The sequence below is a fragment of the Hipposideros armiger genome, unplaced genomic scaffold, assembly GCF_001890085.2.
Source record: "Hipposideros armiger isolate ML-2016 unplaced genomic scaffold, ASM189008v1 scaffold_90, whole genome shotgun sequence".
Classification (NCBI taxonomy): Eukaryota; Metazoa; Chordata; class Mammalia; order Chiroptera; family Hipposideridae; genus Hipposideros; species Hipposideros armiger.
Window position 1 is genome coordinate 267,350 of NW_017731440.1, and position 14,713 is coordinate 282,062.

The window sequence follows — 14,713 nt, forward strand, 5'->3', positions numbered from 1 at the left end:
CAGCGAGCTGCACCCAAGCTGAGCTGCCACAGAGCTGCCAACAGGTGGCAGGATGGCTCAGCTGGTGAGAGTGTGTGCTCTTAGCAACAAGGTTGCCAGTTTGGCTCCCGCATGAAATGGTAGGCTGCGCACCCCTGCAACTAAGATTGAACATGGCACCTTGAGCTAAGCGGCCGCGAGCTGCCAATGGGCAGCTGGATGGCGACTGGACTTGGAGCTGAGCTAGCTGCGCCCTCCACAACTGAGACTGAAGGACAACAACTTGACTGTTTCCCTTCTCCAACACTGTTCCCCTTCCCCAATTCCCCCAACACTGTTGCCCTCCTCCAATTCCCCAATAAAATCTTTAAAAAAAAAAAAAGAAAGTAATTAAAGGGAGCACGAGATTATTTTGGATCCACCTTCTTGCTAAGAATAAGAAAAAGGGCTGCATAAAAATATCAAAAAACAGGGTATGTCTGAAAGCCTCAGAGAGTTATCAAAATAGTGAGAATCTGTGACAAAAATGGGAATCCTCAGAAAGGCAAGTCCAGCATTTGACATTTCCTTCCCCCCACCCCTACCCCTAAAAGTAGAGAACGATAGGCTAAGAAATTGAGCAGAGATTTTAGTAGAATTGGGAGCTGAGAAGACAAATTTGAAGTTCAGGACCTGATGAGTAGGATGAGCCACGGAGCTCAGGTTTTAGCGTGGGACCACATGGTAGGATGAATAATGATCTCTCCAAATTCTGCCCCAATCCCTGAAATTTCCAAAAGTGGTTAAGTTAAAGATCTTGAGATGGGGAGAATGCACAGGATTATCTTGGTGGGCTCAACATAATCCCAAGGATCCTTATAAGAGAGAGGCCAAAGGATCAAAGATAGGCGATAAGATGATGTGAAGAAGTGATGCAGCTATTAGCCAACGAATGTGGGTAGCCTCCAGAAGGCGGAAGAAGCAAAATACAGATTCTCTCCTGGATCTTCCATAAAGAAACAGACCTGCTGACAGCTTAATTTTAGCCGTATGAGACTGGTGGTTTTAGACTTCTGACCTCCAGAAATATAGTTGAATAAATTTGTGTTGCTTTATGCCACTAAGTTTGTGGTAATCTGTTACAGCAGCAACAGGAAACTAATACCAACCCACACTGGCTACCTTATAAGCAAGTTTAAACCAGAAACAGACTAATCCTTGTAATAGGCCAAGTTTCCAAACACCTCAATCTGTGATTAAAGTAACATAAGATTTCAAATGTCCCTAGCCCAGCTGCCTCTAAGAAGCAATAGTAAATCCTCACTGGAGAAAAATAATATCACCCAGAGCTTCAAAATTATCCATACGGTTTTTGTTACAGTATCACCGATACTCAACAAAAAAAAACCCTGGAATTCAAGGCGACAAGATTTAACTGAGAACTAAGGGAAAAAGTGAGCAAAAGAAACAAAAGAGTCTCAGAGGACACAGATAATGGAGTTCTCAGTCAAACACTGCTATCATCAAAAAAGAGAGACAATAGGGGCGGCTGGGTGGCTCAGTTGGTTAGAGTGCAAGCTCTGAGCAACAGAGTTGCCAGTTTGATTCCCACATGAGCCAGTGAGCTGCACCCTCCGCAACTAGATTGAAGACAACAACTTGAGCTGAGCTACCTCTGAACTGCTGGTGGGTGGCCGGATGGCTCAGTTGGTTAGAGCGCGTGCTCTTAACAACAAGGTTGCCAGTTCGACTCCCGCATGGGATGGTGGTCGCAACTAGATTGAAAACGGTGACTGAGGCCGGCCGATTGGCGCGTTGGTTAAGCACTGGCTTAGAACACCAGCTCTGAGCAGCAGGGCCCCGGTTTGGATCCCACATGAGGGCCAGTGACGCTGCCCTCTACAGCTAAGATGCTGAACAACAGCTCGACCTGGAGCTGGGCTGCCCTGAGTTGCCGATGATGGCGTAGGCTGCAGCCCCTGCTGCAGTGGGCTGCCGTGAGCTACTGTGAGTGGCCAGCAGCCACCGTGAGCTGCTGTCCAATTGCCGGGGAGCGACTGCCTCACCCGGAAAGAGCACAGTGATAATACCAACATGGGCCAGTGAAGCGATGTCCTCCATAACTAGACTAAAGAACAAAAGAACAGCAACTTGTCTGTTCCCCTTCCCCGATTCCCTAACACTGTTCCCCCCACCCCGATTCCCCAATAAAATCTTAAAAAAAAAAAAAAAAGGAAAAGAAAATGGCAACTGGACTGTGGGGAGCTGGCTGGGATCAGCCAGGGACACTGAGGCTGTAAGCTGGCAAGCTACAGGCCTCCATGTTAGAGTGAGCAGTTCGAGAGCAGCTGACAAGTTACAGACCAGAGCTACAGTAAGGCTTAAGCCTGACAGCTGGCAAGCTGACAGGCTCTTAGGCCTTGGGGAAAAGCGTGGGAAGGTTGCTGACCCATCTCCACTGTGCCCCGGAAGAGCAGCTAACATCACAGACAACCATAAAAGTTACAGAGTGGATAGTCATCCTGTTAACAGTTTCTACTTGTTATACTTTGTTCTGTTCCACTTCGGAAAGATTGCTCCCTGCTTAGTAATAAGGGAATTGCTCCCTGATAAGGAAAAATTATTTCCTATATAACCAGTGTATAGCCAATAAATGAGGTCTCAGTCTGCCAGCAGTCTGAGTCCCTCCTGTTCCCAGCTTTTGTCTCTGTCTCTTTCTTTCTTTGTCTCCCACCCAATCCTGCCAGGTATGCTCCTGGCTGATGAGTCAGGAGCGCTCATTTGGCGCTTGGGTCGCCTCACTGGACTTGGAGCTGAGCTTACACCCTCCACAACTAAGACTGAAGGACAACAACTTGACTTGGAGCTGATGGGTCCTGGAAAAACACAGTGTTCTCCAATAAAGTTAAAAAAAAAAAAAAAGGGCCGGCCGAGTGGCTCAGTTGGTTAAGAGCTCGCTCAAAAGTTTGAGCTCTGAGCAACAGCGGTTCAAGTCCAGCCCGAGCTGAGCAGCCGCTGAGCTGCCAACAGGTAGCAGGATAGCTCAGCTAAAAACAAAAACAAAAACAAAAAAAACAAAAAAAAAAGATAATAACAAATGGAAGGATGTGGAGAAATTGGAACCCTCATAAACTGCTGGTGGGTATGTAAACTGGCGTAGTCACCGTGGGAAACAATTTGGTAGTTCTTTAAAAGTTAAATATACACCCAGCAATTCCACTCCTAGGCATATATCCAAAAGACTGAAAACATATCCACACAAAAACTTACACATAGCAGCAGCATTTATAGTAGCCAAAAGAAGACTAACCCAAATGTCTATCAACTGACAAATGGATATATAAAATGTGATGTGAAATATTATTTGGCAAAAAAATTAATTAAATACTGATAGATGCTATAAGCTGGATGAACCTTGAAGACATGTAAATGAAAAACAAGCGAGTCACAAAGGACCACATATTATATGATTGCATTTATGTGAAATGGAATCCAGAATAGGCAAATTTATAGAAACAAAAAGTAGATTAAGTGTCTAGGGCTTTGGAATGGAGGAGATTGGTGAAGGGTGGTAGCTAAGGGTACAGCATTTTATTTTTGGGGTAATAAAAATGTACAAAATTGATTGTGGTAATGGATATATACACATAACTGTGAATATAATAAAAGCCACTCATTTTTACACTTTAAATGAATGAATTGTATAGTATGTGAGTAATATCCCAATAAAGCTATAAAAAAACACTACACTATAAAAATCATCAGATGCCGGAGAATAAATCTAAGAAAAGGTATGCAAGACTTCAACTCAAAAATGTATAAAATGACACTGAGAGAATTTTAAGACATAGGTGACTTAGTCCAGGGAGAACTCAACATTGTAAAAGTGTCAATTCTCTCCAAATTGATCTATACATTCAATGCAGTCCCAATCAAACTCCTAGCAGGCTATACACATGTGTAAATTGATAAAATGATTTAAAATTTATATTAACAGGCAAATGCCAAGATAGCCAAGACAACCTTGAAGAACAAACTTCGAGAACCAACACTATCAGATATCAAGAGTTGTTATAAAATAGATGGGAAAAAAAAAAAAAGCATGGTTGACATGAGAATAAAAAAATAGACCAACAGGACAAAAGATAAAGAGACTCAGCTATATGCAGTTAACATGATTTAAATTGACACTACAGAACAAAGGGAAAAGATGGTCTTTTCAATAAATAGTACTGGTTAATTCAATATCCATATAAAAAACACTGAATCTTGACCTCCAAATCATACCATTACAGATTCAATTCCAGATAGATTAAAGACTAATTAAATTTGGGCTGAATAATTCACCCCCGCAAAATTCTTATGTTGAAGCCCAACTTCCCATATGAATTTGACTGTATTTGGTGATAGGCCCTTTAAAGAGGTGATTAAGTTATTAAACTGAAGCTGTTAGAGTGGGTCCTAATCCAATCTGACGAATATCCTTATAGGAAGAGAAAACTTGGACAGCGAGAGATACCAGAAACTGGCACAGGCACAGAGGAAAGACCATGTGAGGACAGGGAAAGAGGGCGGCCATCTTCAAGCCATGGAGAGAGGCGTCAGAAGAAACCAAACCTGTCAACACCTCGGTCCTAACCTTCTAACCTCCAGAACTATGAAAAAATTAATTTCTGTTGTGCAAACCAAGTCTATAGTATTTTGTTATGGAAGTCCTAGCAAACTAATATAAAGACAAAATGAGAAAAGTAAAATAAAGTTTCTAAATGATAACACAGAAGAATATCTTCATATCCTTGAGAAGACAAAAATTTCTCAAGTAGGAAACAAAACGCAGTCATCATAAAGAAAAGACTAACAAATTTGACTATGTTAAAATTAAGAACTTCTGCTTACCAAGACACCATTTGAAATAAAAAGGCAAACACAGAGTAGAAGATATTTGCAATACATGTGCCTGGCAAAGGACTCATATCCAAAATATAGAAAAAAATTCATACATATCAAAAAACAAAAAAGATAGATAACCATACTTTTAAAAATGTTTTTTTTTTATAGGCAATTTCACAAAAAGGATATCCAAATGGCCAATAAACATATGAAAAGATACTTAACCCTCTGTCGGGCGCAAGTGATCTCACGGATTCATTGCACACAAATTTTCAAATATCTAACAGTTAACTTAAGTATTGCGACTCATCACTTCTGTGTCTTCCCCCTCTACCGTAACTTATCGCCAGTCGTGTTTGTGACTTAGTGCAGTAAAGGCATATTTCATTAGCAGCATCTTTAATCTCACAGATTTGTTGTGCCTACTTGAGATATTTTTTATATTTTCTCAACAGATTTTTTTGTATAGTACTATCCTTTCAGACATTCCAGAAAGAGATTGTAAGTATAGCTTTATTATTTAACTTAGTAACTAGGTATTTTATTTTCTAATTAATCTGACAAATTCATTTGCACCTGTTTAGGGTAATATTTGTCCTCTGTAGGCTTTACCTTCTAAAATGGCTCAACCTCAAATATTTTATAATCCAGATGACCCGAAAGATGCTGAGACATTGCTACAGATGTTGATGGAGTCTGATAATGATGAAAATGAACTTGAATTTGAAGATGAAAGTGACACAGATGGTGAAGATCAAGTTGAAGAACAAGACCTAAATTCTGACACTGAGCAAGAAAACTCTCCTTCAGAAAGTGATCAAGAAAGTACAATAGTAACGAAGAAATAGATGACTATTTTATTGGGAAAAATAAAATAACCAAATGGAAAAAAACTAAATTGTAACAGCGTGTAAAAAACAGACCACAAAATACTTTAGTGTGTTCACCAGGTGTCGTGGGATCTGCAAATCAGGCCAAAACTAATCTCAAATGTTGGAACTGTTTCATAAATAAAGAACATTGGACATCATCGTTCAGCATACAAATGAGTGTATTGTAAAAATTTGGTCACAATACTCTAGTGAGAAAGATGCAAAATGTACAGACTATGTCGAAATGATCGCATTTATAGGGCAGCTATATCTGGCAGGTGTACTACACAGCAATAGGCAAAGCTTATACTGAATTTATACAATAAACATATATTGTTTTTACTTTGTGGTAAATTAAAATTTCATTCTGAATAAATAATAAGCATTCTTACACGTTATTTTCATTCATTTTAAATTTAAATAAATAAATGTCATACACGCATCCAGTAGATACATTGCACCCGAACTCATAACTTTTGCATTGCGCCTGATGGAGGGTTAACCTCATTAGTCAGGAAAACGCAAACTGAAACCATAAGACACCACTATGCACCTACCTACCATATGGTAAAAATTAGTAAGATTGGTAATATGAGGAGTAACTGAACTCTCATACTTAGCAAACAAAGCATTAATAATCTTCAAATGACATAGAAGTACCTGCACTGAAAAGCATAAAGTCCTCTGAATCTAACATGAATGTTAACATTGTCAAACATGTCTTACCTCTTTTTGAACAAGGCTAAATTTTTCAAGTAGTTTACATTTTTCTTCAATTAGTGTAGAAAGTTCTACAGCAAGCTTTTTCTCTCTTCCTAAAAATAAAAAAAAGTTAAAATATGAAAACACTTATTCACAAAGACATATGAACCCCTATGTTCATTGCAGCATTATTTACAATAGCCAAGACATGGAACCAACCTAAGTGTCCACTGACAGATGATTGGTTAAAGAAGATGTGGTACATATATACAATGGAATACCACACGGCCATAAGAGGAAATACTGCCATCCAGGACAACATGGATGGATCTTGAGAGTACTATGCTAAGTGAAACAAGCCAGAATGAAAAGGACAAACAGTACAATTTCACTCATATGTGTAATTTAAAACAAAAAGTAACAAATGAATCAACAACAACAACAAAAAAAACTCACTAAGATAACAGAATGGTGGTTACCAGTGGCGAAAGAGGATAGGGAGAGGGCAAAGAGGGTAAAGGGGGTCAAATATATGGTAATGGAAGGAGACTACAGACTTTGGGTGGTGAGCACACAAAACAGTACATGTATGTCAAATTACAATCTTGTACACCTAAAAATTATATTATGTTATTAACCAATGTTACCCCAATAAATTTTTTTGAACTTAATATTATCATGTGTAAATTGTTTTAAGTTTTAGCATTATAAACAACAAAGGTGAGATCTAAAATAGAAAAAAAGAGCTTACCCACATAAAGCCGGCTTCGAATCTGAAACAAATTTTAACAAAATTACATTAAAACAGACATTTAAGTAAACATAATTTATTTAACTTATACTGCCCACGTAAAAATAACACTTTTTTCATTGACTTATTATGAATATAAATTAGCCTAGCGTTCTGTGTCCAATGAGATAAATGCTACATATTAAAATCTCCCTATTGAAGGTTCACTTGTATATTAGCATATTAAAGACTGAAATGACTATCTTAAAAATACCTATTTAAATTCATTTATCCCATTGTTCCTCAAACATATTTGACCCTAAAACAAACTATTTCAGGAAGCCCCTATTATCATTTCCCCTAGTGCTCTAATATCCAAAATAACACAATTTCAAAAATGTTACCACAAGGCCATGCGTCTGAAATGAATATAAAGAAACAGTAAACATAAGGTTTTTTTTCTTCTTTAACCTCTCTCTCTCAGATAATGAGGGAAAAATTGCATTTGTAAGAGGGTCGGACTTAGGGTTGAGGCAATATAAGCATAAAAAACAATGGAGACTTAAATCACCTACAGAAGATTTATAGGGATAAAATTAAAAGAGGCAAAATTTAAAAGTCAAGATACAGTATAACAGGTAAAGATGAGGAATAAATTATTTAAATGAAACATCAGAGCGAGGAACTATCTCAAAAGGTAACAGGAAACTACAAAAAAATTGGAAAAAAATTAAGAGATCTAGAAGTCTTAAGTATAAAGAACAACATCTAAAACATGCTAGTCCCAAAAAGAGAAATAAAAATGTAAAATACAGAAGAATTTTACCAGAATTAAAAAATTATGAAAGACCTCATAGTAAGAGATTCCAGAAAATTCTAAAGGAGAAATAAGAAAAAGATTTTTCAAATGTAGAAACATTATATTGAAATAAGACTATCAAATTAAAAGATTCTAAAAGCTTCTACAGAGAACAGATCATTTACAAATGAATAAGAATCAGAACTGACATTAAGACTTTTCAATATGCATCATTAGATGTAGAAAGACAAGGAAGAACGGGTTTTTAAGTATGATAAGGATGGAACTTTAGACCTATAATGGTTGTATCGAACAAATTATTTCAGTGTGAGGACTTAATTCAAATATCCTCAAGCATTCAAAATAAAGTCTCAGAAGCTTTGCCACACAAAGATCCACACTAAAACAATATTGAAAGAAGTATTCAAATATGGGAATAATTAAATCTAGGAGATATTGCAAGAGATATGTGAACTAAGGGTAATCAAATATATTGGTAATTTATCTTTGTAGTCTTGAGGGATGGGTAAGGGGTGGAGGAGAAAGTTAAGAACAAAGAAAAGAAAAAGAGAAATATATCTAAAACTAAAATTTTCTATTATAACAGCATCATGGGAGTTAGAAAGTGAGAGACCAAAGAATGTAACAGTATGCTATGGTCCTTATTTTCTTAGCAGAAAAATGTACTTACCAATGTAAAAAGAAATTAGTAGAAACGTAGAAAGTAAAACAAATTAATAAACTAAGCTGGAAGAAACTAATCCAAATACATCACCAATCATAATATATGTCAATCAACTCAACAGTGAAAATACAGAGGTTGTTAAATGAGATATAAAAGAAATCATACAGGGCACATGTTAAGTAAAAGATGAAAGAAAGGCTGAAAAGTATAAGGATGAAAAAAGAAATATCAAATATCACCCAAAAGAAAGTTGGTATGGCTATGTTAACATCAGATAAGATACCTTAAGACCAAAGCATCACTAGAGTAATAAAGTGTCACTAGACATTGATAAAAGGTTCAATTTACCAAGAAACATAACAATTCTAAACATGTATCCACCTAACAAAATATCCTCAAAATATGTAAAGAACTGACAGAATTACAGACAGTGATAAATCTATCATGACAATGGGATTCAACCCATTTCTCTTCATTCTTGATAGACAAAGAAAACAAACAAAAAAGAGCAAGAACATATAATACATGAACACAAATTAGTCACTTGGTAAATGTGACCTAAGGGTTGGATACAGAATGGTATCCATGTATCTGCTGTCAACAATAATCAATGAAATAGAATTAAGAGTGCAGAAAAGCTCTATATGCATGCAGAACTCTAACATATGGCATAACAGGTGAATAGGGAAAAGAGGGACTATTCAATAAATGAAAGTGAAAAAATGGTTATATCTTAGGGAAAAATATTACACTGAATCCCTATCCCATATCAGACAAAAAGAGGATTCAAATAAATCAAGGACTTAAATGTTTAAATGCAAATTTTTTAAATTAAGAGTATCTGTTCATCATAAAACATCTGAAGGAAAACAAAAAGATGTTTCCTACTGGGACATTTACCCTACACATAATCAACAAAGACAGCATTAAGACTATATAAAGAGGGCCGGCCAAGTGGCTCAGTTGGTTAAGAGCATGAGTTCTGAGCAACAGGGTCGCCAGTTTGATTCCCATATGGGCCAGGGAGCTGAGCTGCCGCTGAGCTGCCAACAGGCGGCAGGATGGCTCAATGGTTAGAGCCTGTGCTCTTAGCAACAAGGTTTCCAGTTCGACTCCCACATAGGATGGTGGGCTACACCCACTCACAACTAAGATTGAACACAGCACCTTGAGGTGAGCAGCCACAAGCTGCCAACAGGCGGCTGGATGGTGACTGGACTTGGAGCTGAGCTAGCTGCACCCTCCACAACTAAGACTGAAGGACAACAACTTGGCTGTTCCCCTTCCCCAATTCCCCAGTAAAAATAAAAAATTAAAAAATAAAGAATACATAAAGAACGCCTACAAATAAAAAACAACAAACTACTCAACAGAAAAATGGGCAAAAGAAATAAACAATTATTTCCTAAAATAACAAATACATATGGCCAGTAAATTTAGTAAAAGTTTTCAGTCTCATTACTGATGGAGGAATTCAAATCAAGACCACATTAAGATACCATTTATACCCATTCAAGTGGCAAAATAACAAGTTGTTGGAGGGGACAGAAATCAAATGGATCTCCAGGACCTCCTATACATTGCTGGTAAGGGTGTAAACTGATAGACAATTTGGAAAAGAATTTGGCATTATCTTTTAATAGGAGAACGAACCTCCAAAGACCCTATAACCTAGTAATCACACAACTAAGTATATTCCCAAGAGAAACTTAAAAATGTATAGGAGATATGTATAAGAATATATACAGTAGCACTAATTAAAACAGAAAGAAACCTAGAAACAACCCAGATGTCCAAGACCATAAAATCTATAAATAAACTTTAGCGTAGTCCTAGAATATTCTAAAGCAATAAAAACAGAAAAAATTAAAGCTTCATCCAAAAATATGGATGCATCTTAGCAATATAAGATTGAGTAAAAAAGTTCCAAAACAGGACATAGGGCATAATATCAAGTAAAATCACATTACTATACTTTTGAGGAATATATGCAAATATGACCAAAAATAATTCTTTTAAGACATGGTAATATAATCAACACAAGATCCAGAACAGGGTCACCTCTACTACAGGGAGGCAAGGGGATGAAATGAGGGAGGAATCGCCTAAATATAAGGGATAGACAGTGTTCACATTTCTAGGTTGGGTGGTATATTCACAGATGTTTAGAATGTTGCTAAACACAAGCACAAACCAAAAATAAATGAGTGAATGAATGATGGTAGGGTTTTAGTATTAATGTAGACTACATCTACAAAAAAATTCCTTTAAAATTTTTACACTTAAAAAAATTCCTCTAAATCCATCTGTTTCTAATAGCCACATATTAACATCAGTAACCCACATAATTACAACCTAACTTGTTTCCTTAAAAGATACGTTTCTCGTATCACTTGTTCGACCTGAAGACAAAATGAACATTCCCTTAGCACATAGTATTAGTTACTTACCGATCGAAAACTTCTCCACAAAAACAAGAAAAAAGCAAAAAATCCAACAGTAGCTGCACATATCAGCAATTCCCCTGGAAAACCATAGGGATTAGGACCTGGTGTCATATCTTCAGGTAATGCTGCTGCAACCTGAAACAAAGAAACTTAACTTTTTTTAAATGTACTTTTGATAAAAAGTGTTGATTACAAATTGCTTATATAGTGAATGTTTGTGTGTCCCCCCCCCACAAAAAAAATCCGTATGTTGAAACCTAATACCCAACCTAATGGTATTTGCAAGTAGGGTCTTTGAGGGGTGATTAGGTTATGAGTGGCGTTTCATGAATAGGATTGGTGCCCGTATAAAAGAAGCCACAGAAAGATCCCTTGATCTTTCCATCATGTGAGGTTATAGTGAGAAGAGTATGAACCAGGAAACATGCCCTCATCTGTGACACCTTGATCTTGACCTTCCCAGCCTCCACAACTGTGAGAAAAATGTTTTTTAAGCCACCCTGTCTATGGTATTTTTGTGATAGCTGTCTAAACAGACTAAGACACAAACGTAAGTATAAGTTTATGTGTAAACATTATTAGCACCCTTTTCATGAAACAGGATACCAAACAGAAGGTATCCTAGAATATTTTTCTGGCAACTTTCCAACACTATCATCAAGTGATGAAAAACAGCAGTATGGTGAAATGCATTGATTTTCAAACTGGGGTTCTACAAGGTGCCTCAGAACTTCTGAGGATGAGAATAAGAGCAAAGAAGGCCAAAGAAAGAAGCTGAGTTCAGGTGCTCTTATCCTGATTTCAACCAATTTAGGTTTTATCTATAGAGCACACTAGGTTCCATATAAGATTTCTCTACAAAAAAAATAAAAGATCTGCAACCCTTCAGACTTAAGACGTGGCAAAAGTCACCCACTATTTATTTGCTGGGTGCCTCACCATGTCCCAATAATTCTGTTAACCCTGCCCATGCATCTGTAACGAGCAATAAAATCTCTTAATTAAAAAAAAATGGATCTGCAGCTTTAAAAAAAAAATTGAAAACCACGATAGAGCTTTGGGTTTGGAATCTGAAACCCTCTATCCTACCTCTGTGGATCCCTTCTCTTATCTGTAATGGGAATAATGCTTGGAACATGCAAGGCAGGTAGGTACTCAATAAAGGTAACTATTTCTATTATTCCTCCTTCAATGACCATGATCCTGTATCCGTTGCCTTTCCACATTACTCCTTAGCAGGTCTTCTACACAAAACAGCCTAGGCTTTTGCAATTGCTTCTGTATTTCATCTTTCATCCTCACCCAATGGGGTTATCCTTTTCTGTTACCAAAAACCCAGATGTCACTCGATCACACAATAAAAAGAAACACAGGGGAGAAAAGAAAAAAGCCCTTTTAAAGAACAATGAGAAGTCTAATTAGGTTAGATTCTTTGTAGGGTTCAGCCCAAAACCTCTGTAGCATATCTTCCCTTTTTAGGCCCTTTCTACATAGAAAAAAAACCTTTTATATCTATTCCCCATCCCAAATCTTTTTTTAATAGTTATAATCTATATACATACTCTTTCCAAATTGTTATCTATCGTTCATTAACATGTATTAAATACACCTGATTATACCGCTTCTTAAAAAATACCATTTACCCTGAACTCTGCCTCAGCCTCTCTCTACATTACCCGTTACCAGTTCACAGAAATGTGACATCACTAAAGCCAATCAATGATTTAAAAATATGTATTTCTGCTTCTGAAAAAAAAGAGGCAGTTAACACACAATAGTAGAAAAGTTTTCTGTAGTGTATATATTCTACAAGAATCTTAAGTCCAACTATTTCAAAATACAAAATAAAAATGTACACTTCAAAAATCTAATAATGATTCCTTTACAACATTACAACACTTTAAGCAACAATTTTAAAAGCATCTCTCAGATCAAATATGTAATTATCGTGTTAGCATAGTGATACTTCTTAAATTCAATAGCATTTATCAGTCCTTCTATTCTAAAAGATGGCAAATTCTAGGTTCAAGCCTTGAGCTAGTTGGACTGAAGAATAGCAAAGAATCTGGGTCTCAAGAATTTATCTCAAATCCATTGTTCTAGCCTTAATTATTCTGGCTTTCTCATGGAGAATTTTCACCCTTAAATATTAACCACAATATAGCACTCTATCTCACAACAACACAGAAAGAATAACTAGATTTATCAAATATCAATGAATACCGGGGGTGCCAAAAAAATATATACACATGATTTGTATTCATCTTTTGTTATCAGTATATATTGAGATTTACAATTTTAATACAGTTCTTTCCTTTCTTAAAATGTGTACACATTTTTTGGCACCCTCTGTATAATACAATTCACAATTACACATAATTTGGTAAATGGGTTCTAAATTTTAGAAGTGATGGGTAACTCTCCATAAATATGGTAGTCATTAATCACAGAATACTTAAAACTTATTCCACTCCCAAACATGAGTACTAAAGGAGTTCTAGACCAAGTATCTTAAAAGAATCAACTAATTAAATTGACAAAATACTCTAGGGTTAAATCAAAATTGTTTTTCATCTAACCTCAATAAGCATGATATATATTAATAAAAACAAAACAATATAATACAAAGTTTCATTGAAGGGTACATCTCTCAAAGACATAAAACTTGAAAAATAATTTCCCCTTTACATATTAGTCATGCTAAAAACTTAAGAGTACTTTTTGCCTGTAATTTGGTAGTAAATTACAAGTTTAAAAAGGAGACTGATTCACTCATAATTCACAAGCAAGTTTGATAAAAACTATTTTTAGTATGCCTCCTCATTTTCTTAGGTCTTTATTTTACCCAAATGTAAACTGGTGACCATAAATAATAATAATAATAATAATAATAATAATAATAATAAAACTTTCCCTTTAAAAAGGGATCAAAAGAGATTTAGGGTCAAATGGTCTAAAATGAGCTAAGGCAGAATTAGAGTTCAGCCTGAAACAAGAATTGCAAAATTAATAATTACCTGAGAAGCTGCCAGTATTCATTTAGTCAATCCATCCATCCACCCATCCACAAATTCTACATTTATTAACAAATTATATTCCAGACACTTTAAAAATATATATTCTCCTTTTAATCTTATCCATTTTCATAGTTTCAACTACAACTATATGATAGCTCACAAATCTAAGACTGCAACTCTGAGATTTATAATACCAGTTAATTGGACAAATCTGGAGGAGTCACTGTACCCAAGGACCATCTGCTAGTCTTTGCTCTATTTAAACAGGGAAACTTCCTGCAAATGGTTATGGTCTGTGACCCTTGATGGGGGAAGGGAGGTAGTCATTCCAAAGCCAATCATATAAATAAAGGGAGAGGACATCTAAAAGGAAACCACTATTTGATCTTAAGCTGGTAAAACTTAAAACCTCCATTTCAACTTTGGTCATTCTTCTTGGGATACAGACTTTGAGCAAGATAGAGATGGGTGCTAAATGGTGCTCAGCATATAACAATATACCAGGTTGGGCCGGCCGAGTGGCTCAGTTGGTTAAGAGCTCGCTCAAAGGTTTGAGCTCTGAGCAACAGCGGTTCGAGTCGGGCCTGAGCTGAGCTGCCAACAGGTGGCAGGA

At 36.4% G+C, this 14,713-nt stretch overlaps 1 protein-coding gene across 11 annotated transcripts in view; it reads right to left on the reverse strand.

Annotated features, from left to right (window-relative positions):
- MIA2 (MIA SH3 domain ER export factor 2) overlaps window positions 1–14,713 on the reverse strand; it is an 84,579-nt gene that overhangs the window by 46,482 nt on the left and 23,384 nt on the right. For all 11 annotated transcript variants that reach the window (XM_019644736.1, XM_019644737.1, XM_019644735.1 and 8 more), the window contains 3 exons: window positions 11,087–11,218; window positions 7,174–7,195; window positions 6,447–6,535 (listed from right to left, as the gene is read on the reverse strand). In XM_019644736.1, coding sequence (XP_019500281.1) covers window positions 6,447–6,535; window positions 7,174–7,195; window positions 11,087–11,218 — 243 coding nt within the window. The remainder of the gene's footprint in view (window positions 1–6,446; window positions 6,536–7,173; window positions 7,196–11,086; window positions 11,219–14,713) is intronic.